General features: G+C 49.6%; 1 protein-coding gene across 1 annotated transcript; it reads right to left on the reverse strand.

The window, feature by feature from the left end:
* Positions 1–615: 615 nt before the first annotated feature.
* NOA1 (nitric oxide associated 1) lies at positions 616–9,066 on the reverse strand. The gene is made up of 7 exons (XM_058838746.1): positions 8,072–9,066; positions 6,883–7,047; positions 5,982–6,178; positions 4,657–4,788; positions 3,033–3,149; positions 2,107–2,224; positions 616–1,524 (listed from the first exon to the last, which is right to left on the reverse strand). Exons 1-7 carry the CDS (start codon positions 9,012–9,014, stop codon positions 1,319–1,321), a joined length of 1,878 nt encoding a protein of 625 aa, XP_058694729.1. The 5' UTR covers positions 9,015–9,066; the 3' UTR covers positions 616–1,318.
* Between the last annotated feature and the right edge of the window lie 44 nt (positions 9,067–9,110).

Consider the following 9,110-nt stretch of genomic DNA (forward strand, 5'->3'; position numbering starts at 1 on the left):
CTTCTCAAACCCACCATGGCCCCGCCTGGCCCGCCCCATCTCACTGGACCCCAGCGTGGGAAGCAGGGAAGGAAGTGGCAGTGCAAGGCAAGGAAGAGCTGAAGGAAATGGCAGAGCATGGAAAGTGGCTCCACAGAAAGCTCTGGCAGCCTCCACGGGGTGAGAGCAGCACTGAGCAGGGGCTGCAGACAAATCCATATGGTGGGTCCGGGCTGAAAATCGGGGGGAAACAAAGAGCAGGGCAAAGGGACAGGTTTCCTTAAAAGAACACCAATACATCCCACAGGCAACAAACGGTGAGAAGAGGATGGTGAATGAGCCAATGATTTCTGCTGATCACCCAGGCTTCTTCAGGACAACAGCCTGACCCAAGGACAGCAGAGTTGCCTCTGGGGAACAACAGACTGAGTGAGGAAAACATCAGTGAAATGGTAAGGAGATTAGAAGATACTCTTTTCTTGCCTCTTTTTCAGCAGACTGGCTGGCCATGTGTCTCTCACAGTGTCTGTCTTTGGCAGATTGACTATACTTACTATTGCACTGGAGCTTTCATGAGATTAGCAAAGTGCTTATGCCCACACAAAGAGTGCTTTATCAACTACATCAACAAAAAAGCATCTTTGTAAAGTTTTATTCTATACCCTTGGTTTCAAAAGCCTGTACCCAAGCTATAGAAACCAAATCAAAGCAGTGAGCTGCAAAACTTTCTTCTTCAGGCACATGACCAGACCTGTTTTTCATTAAATCACTTTTCCTGTGTCCAAAAGCAGGATACTGCACACTCTAATCTGCTCCAGATGCTGGAGAAAGGACACCACTTTTGGTCAGTGTTGTTGAATCAGTATCAGCCACTAGGAGGGTCATACCCACACAGGAGCATTCCCTGCTCCTTCCAACTCCCTCCACCCCCTTAACTATGAGAACACTTTAAGAATAAGTTGATGATTTCTGACATGAGGGAGCATGCCTGCAAGAAACCACCTACTCTATGAGCAGCAAAGTCAGATCAGGTCAGGCAGGTGAGTTTCCACCCCATATTTCAAGAGAGAACAGGTAAAGGGATCTGCCCTTTGATGCAGATCCCAGGGAGAAGCTGTTTCCCCTCCCACAGCAAGGTCACAGCCCCTCAGTTCATTCAAAACGGCTGCAGTTCAACACCTGGATCAGATGTGGACTTGTGGAGCTTCCCTCAGGGCCTGCTTTCCAAAATGTGCCTGCTGGCCTTTCAAAACAAGTCCAACATTTTCTGAACACCAATAAGCCTGAAGGTTCCCCAGGGGCTGTTCTGTCTTCTGCCTTGCTCCAATGATGAGAAGCGCTATCTGCTGCCCGTGGTTCTTAGGTTTTCCACAAAGGAAGGAGGTTTTTTGGTCCTGTAGGCAGGAGTGCCTGGGATCCGGGCCCCTCTGATGGTACTGATGTAAGGCAAAAGGGGAGGCTCCCGCACCACCAACGCAGTGCCCTTGGGAGTGTAGGCTCGCAGCAGCAATTCCTCTTCTGCATGAGCCGTCACCGCCACCCAGCCTGCACAGCCAGAGAGAATACGGACAGTGAGGAAGTGAAGTCCCTAGGATCAAAACAAGGTTCTGACACAAACTACTGCCGCCCAGAGTGGCTAAAAATCTGAGCTACCCTCCTGTGGTTGCTTGAGAAATCAAGCTCAAAGGTCACATCCAGCCCCTTCCTAACAGAAGGCAGCACCTGAAGTCACATTACCCTCCTCAGACACAGCTCTTTCCTGATAAACTTAAGTGGGATGGTGGGAGCTACCAAAACCACAAGAATTAAACTTTCCAATCAATGGCCCTTTCCCTCTCACCTGACAGCTGACAGTGTTACAGCCATTCCTGCTACTGTAGAACCTGTATGGCAGCCAGAGCATGAAGTATTCCAATGTTGCCATCCTGTACTAGCATGGCTGTCAATCTCCATTATTGGAGGCTGCCACACTTCAGCTGGACAAAGTCATAGCTGCTATGATTTTGTGTTGTTGGCAGTCCTGCTCTGAGCAGGAAATACAGCTTCACCCCTTAAGAGGCCTCTTCCCATCAATGTTTCTAGGATGCAGACCCTGCAAAGCAAACTAATGAAGAAATATTAAATTACCTGCAGAGGAAAGCTTGATATCTGCAACTGCCTCAGTGGTACCAATTCCTTTCAGTGTAATGTCCTGAGGGACAAGTGGGGGGAACTCTTTCATTCTCTCTTCCCCACCCATGGGAACCTAAGATTAAAACACAGGGAAATGATTTAATAGTCAAGAGATTCTTCAGCACTCCTACCTCAAACTGGCAAGCAACGCACAAGGGAGAATAAAGACATTAAACATTTGTGAGCCAATTAGTAGCTGGACTGAATAACCTCCAGGAGTTATTTGAGGTGTGTCGGAACAGGGTCAGGATCACATCCAGAGGAACCCTGTGGAAGGTGAGCCAAGACAGAGGGACCACTGCAGGATGCAGCTGGTGCATCAGGCCAGCTGCCTTGATGTGAGTGACAAACTTGCCCTCCATGTGTACAGGAATGGAATATCACAACAGGGACAGCTTACCCCATCTCCCATCAATCTGCAAGTGCTACACTGAACACTGCCATACCAAGGGAAAAGTCAGACCACCAAGAAGTGAAGATACGTGCAGAAGATCCAGCAGGGAAATAATAAGAAAAGTAAATTTTTCAGCTGCAGTCTGTGCTGAAACCCCAGTCTGCAGGTTTGCCATGGAAAATATCCCTGTTGCTGCCTGCACTTTAAGACTGTTCAAGAACCAAGTATGAGTAAGCAGAGCACTGCAAATCTTATCAGCCTGAATGCTGGAAACAGAAACTCTGCTGAAAACGCATCATCTTGACTGCTCTCTCCCAACACACCTGAGCCATGCAGTCTGCACAAGACTGCTCCACACTGTGCATCTCCACTCACCCACTGCGCAAGTCCCAAACTCCTGGTATTTGTGGATGTTCCCTGTCAGTTGTACCCCAGACAGGGGTCCTGCCTACCAGCAGCCACAAGTTCCCCCAGCACTTCCCCTTACCTTTAGGAACTCTTGGGCTGTGTGCTTCTCATAGATGGTGTCTGCATTATTCAGTGTAGTAACATGGACTGGCAACAGGTTAGAAGCCAAGACAGAAAACCAGGCAGGTTTTTTTCCCTGAAATAAATACCAAAAGGATGTTAATTATGCTAACAGAAAAGCAGCCCTGAATTGCTCTCTCCTGCCCCATTTCTTTCCTGTATGTTGAAAATCTGCCTGCTTGATGCCCCCTCCCCGTCTGAGAGGTCCTTGCCTCTGCCAATGACAGCAGCCAGGATTTATATAAAATTAATTTGAGCTCCTGGGAGAGAATACCCATAGCTTCACCATCCTGCCTCAAAGAACCCCCAATGCCACATTTACTCCCAGCACAGCTGCTCAGCTCAGGCAAATCATCCAAGAGAGATCTTTGCTCTCATTTCATTCACAAGAACAAACTCAGTGTAGTTATTTAGCTCAAGAGGTGATGGACATCTGGTCTGGTGCTTCTTCTTCTGTTATCACTCTACATTTCTAACATGCAGCACTCATTCAATAGTATCTGGTTCCAGCTGCTCTCAAGCTATACAAAATTGGTGGAGCAATTTCAGCAGGCACTCTCATCACATTTCCAGTAAGAGCAAAGAATGTCACAGAGGGGAGAGACCTCTCTGAACACTGAAAGCAGACAGGAATAAGTGCAGGAATTCCTTCAAATTCAAAGGTCTAAGCTGAGGCAGGAGTTTCTGTCATGATCTGAGCACAGCTGTCCTCCATGATCTCAGGAGGATACAGATACACAAGACTGATACATCAATATGTGCCTCCTGCCATACTCGTACAGTTTTTACTTTCCAGAATCCTGCCCCCTCCACCTTCCTGGTTTTCTTCCAGCAGGTCCAAGAGTGTCCTTAGCAAAGCACCAACTCAACATTTCTGTGGTGACCTTGGAAAGCAGACTGAAACAAGAGCCATACACACCCCTAAAACAGGGAAAGCTACTGAAAAAATTATCTAAGACTTATGATAATGTCTAATGTTCTTATGAAACTGCATCTTACAGAGGAAGCATCACACGAGGTCAACTCCACACAATAAAGGTGTATGGCATGGGATTCTTAATAAATGGAAGAAATGATTGGCAGGGGGGACACACACCACATTCGAAAAATATTTTTTACAGAAACTAAAATAAACATGAAATTAATTGCCTCCTTGGGGAAGTTCTTCAGAGGTCTGCCAGGAAAAAAAAATGTCTATGCTTTTCCCCTTAGCAAACAGCTTTCACAAAACACAGAACTGAGGAAACCTACCTATTTTCCCTGTTGATTATGACATTCTCCTCTCTCCCTCATGCTGACACTTTGTATGTCATGGGAAGCACACTAAACTCAAGATGTTTGTCAGCACTCAAGAGCGAGTCCCATTATACGCTATGTAATACTGCATGCTGGTGACAAGTAACAAACCTTTCAACTACCCATCCCAAGGCATTCTGACTTCATGCTTCTTGTGATTCAGTAACTGATTCATCATCTCTAAAGCAGCAACTAAATGGTCTGGGAAAGCTACCCAGAAAGCCTTTTATGGCTAGTACTACAGTAAGAGATGAAGCAGCTGCTCCCAAAATCCTTTCTTCCCTTACCTCTAAGTAGTCTATACGTCCCAAAGCTGCTAAAAACAAGACCATTCCTGGCTTGAGAATGAAGGTCCGTGGAACAATGGCATGTGATGGCAAAACCAGCTTTACTTCCTTCTCTGTTAGGAGATTCAAAACCTGCAAAACAGATTGTCATAACTCATTTCAGATGTTTCAATGGGGACAACGAAGTTAGTATTGGCATTATATTGATAGAGGAAAAAGACCAAGTAAAGCAATGTCAAGAACATCTGACCAAACAGTTCAATTCTGGTTCACACAGTAAGCGAGAAACAAGAAACTCCCCTGCCAAAATCTGCCAAAGAAAATCTCTTGTCTTCCACTCAGACTGAACACTGACTGCAGGAGCAAAATTTGATCTGAAATTGGCATGGAACTGTCTAAAGGAGAGCATGAGGATAGTCAGAATCAGAAACAGCAGCAACTATTTCTGGATGCAGGAAATATTTTCCACATGTATTCAACTCCAGAAGAAGGGAAGAACACACACAGTCTCAAGTTACCAAACCAGGTCTCTAAGCTGATGCCAGGTTTTTTGCTGTCTATCAGAGACTTAAGTGCACGTTATGGTCTGACAAAGACATCACTAAACAACTAAGTCTTCCAGTGCTCACAAAAGCAGCACTTGCACTTGAGCTGTAAACTCTCAGCACAGTCCTTGCACTTCATTCTCTTCAGAACCTTCCTGTCTCCCTGTACTATTTAAGCTTCCCCAAAAGATAACCTGCAACTCTGCATGGGTATTACAACGACCAAAAATCAAAACATGCCTGTTTTGGACATGTGCATTATGTCAGCACTGACTTCAGTAAAGCACTGCTCTACTGACAAAGGACTGACATACTGCAGCCAGTAGCAGCAACACTGTAGATCCTCCTAGCTTCAGAAGAATGCTTTCTCTAAGATGTGGTTTGGTCATACAGCTCTGGTAATCCTCCTAAGCTCCACCTTTTTCCATAGGTTGGGAGAGCTAAAGAAGTGCCAGCTTCATTGGGTGATGCTGGTGTGAACTTGCTAAGAACACTCTTGCTTATGTCCCTTTGTTCAGAGGTTGTGGAAGCTTGGTGACACAGTCCAGCAGCTCCTTTGCAATGCTGGCCGTATTGCATGACGCAGAAATGCAACAGCATTACCACATGAACCCCTCTCAAGTAAATACAAACCTTATCTTAATATGATTCCCAAACTAAGAGAATCCTAATGCCAGGCCTACTGTCCCACTACAGAAACACTCTGCCACAGGCACAGCTAAGGCAGAACAGTCCCCCCAAACCCCGTCACCCCAAAACGCAGCACCAGAGACTACCTACACAGTCTTCCTTTATAATTCCTGGAGTGTCAAAACACCACCGAGCATCCTTCACTTCGTTGTGAGTGAACTCCTCCCTTTCCTCACGCTTCTTAGGTGGATCTCTAGGATCTTCATCCATGCTGTAGGAGAGCATGTCAGGGTCAAAGTCAATCTCAGTGCTAGACTTCTGCTGTTGAAATGTTCTTCCAACTCTTCCTGGATTAAAATAAAAGATCTTCCTGGTAATTTACTTATTAACTTGCTTCCCTTCAATCAAACATCTGCCCCTTTTGCATCTTAAAAGAAATGCACATCACTAATATAAAGGTGATAAAGACGCTATATGGCTAGAAATTTGTGTGCTCAAAAGCCAAAATGGTATGAGATCCCTTCTATAATTCTTACTTAGCACTCCTCATGCCCCAAAATCTCAGCAGGGACCAGATCACGGACACTTTGTTCTTTCAGATTTATGGTAAAGCTGGCTGCCTTCTTTTTTCAGTGCCTCCAACTGCCAAACACAGAATTATCTGAAAACCAGAGCTATCTTCTGGCAACCCTCTCTTCTGAATACATACTAAAATGATATGTAACACCTGTAGCCTGCAGCCCAAATGTGACTTTAAAATTAAACTTATTTTCTTTATTTGGCAACAAGAGATGGCTCATATTGTGATATCCCTGCAAACTACGAATCTATCAGAATTTGCCAGCCTCGTTCAGGCAGGAGAGGCATTGCACAGAGGAACCCTCTGCTACTACAGCAGCTAACAAGTATTCAAAAGTAGTAATGATGCTGCTTACGGAGAAGATAGAGGTCTTGCCCCCATTAATCTGGGAGCAAACAATGGTCAAAATCACTTAACCTTTGTGCAATGCAGTGTTCTAATTAGAGGCAGAAAAGTAACACCTTTACTCACCCACTAGGTAACCTTGCTTTTTAAGTTGATTAAGGTACTTTTTTTCTTCAATGCTTAGCTGATCTTCTGTTTTTGCTGCCTCTTCTTTTAGCCTCTCCTGCCTTCGGAATATTCTGTCACACGTAGGGTTAATAATTGGAAATTTCAACAGGTTCAGTGTTGTTCCTGAAAAAACAAACAGAAGGCACTTCTGGATCTCTGACTACCTGATACATTTCAGCTCTGAGGAACAAGATTACAAAAATAACTGCTTCTCTAACTTTTTAGTGAAATCCAGTAACACAAGGTCAGAGGTGGAACTACAGCTGCTCCCATAAAGTACCAACTTCCCAATCAGGTGACACAAAAAAATGCCATCCACCTGCTTAAGACCTGCTCTCAGCTAGTTTGAATAAAAGGGTCTCAAAGCTGAGTGGTGCTGACTCAGTACACCTCAGACAAGTCTCAACTTCAGACACCTTGGTTTGGCCTACAGGTGCTCACCACTCCACCTCCTGGCCTTTCCAGACTGGAGGGCATCTCTGATGGATAGGGACAGGGCAAGGCATGCGCATCAGGTGCCATCCCAACTGGCAGGGGTGCACACAGAGCCACTCTGGTTTACCAAGTCTATTAGCACTACAGGATGTGCAGCACCCTCAGCACATGCACCCCACTCCTGCTGGCCTGACGAATCACAGAATCAACTGAGTTGGAAAAAGTCGACTAGACCATAACACTGAGTGCCACATTCAGGTACAGTCACTCCATCATCTCCCTAGGCATTCCATTCCAATGTCTAGCCATCCTTTTGGTGAAGAATTCCTGCTAATGTCCAACCTAAAGCTGCCATGGTACATCTTAAGGCTATGTCCCTTTCTCCTGTCACTGGCTGCCACAGAGGAGACTCACTCCCACCTGGCTACAACTTCTTTTGGGTAGATGCAGAGAGTGATAAGGTCTGTCAAATCCGCTTTTCTCCAGGTTAAACACTTCAGCCACTCCTCGCAGGTGACAATTTGAAGCACGGCACACCTCTGGAGCTTGCTACCCACCACGGAGATGCCCAGGGTGGCAGGTACCCCTTTGATGACAGGTTCTCCTGCTGCAGGGGTGGCCGAGAGCAGCCCGGAGAGCCACAGCTCAGCGTTTTCTGTGCAGCCCACATCCCCCATTACCCGTGCTACAAAGTGCTGAGCGATGCCCTGACCTGGCCACGGGGACACGGTGGCCCTGTCGATGATGTCGGGGGCGCGGGACTTGCAGTAGTCGGAGCGCAGCAGGGTGTTGAAGAGCGTGGACTTGCCGGAGTTGGTGGCGCCCAGCAGGTAGACATCTCCTGCGCACTTCCAGGAGCGCTGCAGCCGGCTGACCAGCCCCTCCATGCCGTAGCCGGTCTTGGCGCTCACCAGGCGGATGTCCACCAGCGCGGCTCCCCGCAGCCCGGCCAGGGCGCAGGCCGCCGCCACCCGCTGCCGCAGCCGCCCCAGGTGCCCGCGGCAGTCAGCGGGCAGCAGGTCCACCTTGTTGCCCACCACCAGCACGCCCGCGGCGGGCACGTCGGGGCCCAGCAGCGCCGGCAGCTGCGGCAGCACCGGGTCGGGCAGCTCCATCACGTCGAGCACATAGAGCAGCAGCGGGCCGCGGCCGTGGCGCGGCGGGCGGCGCAGGGCGGCGCTCAGCACGCGGCGGTGCTGCTCGGGCGGCAGCCGCAGCCGCAGGGCGCTGCCGTGGTGAGCCAGCGCCCAGCACCGCTGGCACACGGCGCCGCGCAGCCCCGCGGGGCCCTCCGACAGGAGGCTGCGGTACTTGTCGGCCGGCACGAAGCCCGGCGCGCCGCCGTCCCCGCACTGCAGCTCGGCCCCGCAGCCCGAGCAGCTCACGCCGCTCGGCGGCACCGACGGGTCGGACAGGCTCGGCACCGCCGCCGCCGCTGCGCCCCGCGCCCGCCGCTCCCGCCGCGGCTTCAGCTCCCGCTCACGGCGTAGCGCCGCCGCCGCCGCCGCCCTCTCAGCCGGGTCCGGCTCGTACTCGAGGAAGACGAAGCGCTCCTCGCCATCGCCCGCCGCCGCCGCCCCGCCCCGCCGCAGCAGGGTGCGGGGCCGGGCCGGCCGGGCCAGGCGGGCCAGGAGCGCGGAGCCCAGACGGAGCATGGCGGGGCCGCACACGCCACCGCCGCACCGCGGGGCGCGCGCGCCTGACGTCACGGGGCGCGCGGGCGCCTCGCGAGATACGTGACAGTGACGTCA

This window comes from Poecile atricapillus, chromosome 4 (genome assembly GCF_030490865.1).
Source record: "Poecile atricapillus isolate bPoeAtr1 chromosome 4, bPoeAtr1.hap1, whole genome shotgun sequence".
Lineage (NCBI taxonomy): Eukaryota > Metazoa > Chordata > Aves > Passeriformes > Paridae > Poecile > Poecile atricapillus.

Coding starts and splice junctions, on each gene's coding strand:
- NOA1 (XM_058838746.1), bottom strand. CDS start 9,014: ATGCTCCGTCTGGGCTCCGCGCTCCTGGCCCGCCTGGCCCGGCCGGCC. Junction 6,179..6,882: donor AAAGCAAGGTTACCTAGTGG/GTGAGTAAAGGT, acceptor ATTTTAATCCAG/GAAGAGTTGGAAGAACATTT. Junction 2,225..3,032: donor CAGCCCAAGAGTTCCTAAAG/GTAAGGGGAAGT, acceptor TTTTAATCTTAG/GTTCCCATGGGTGGGGAAGA.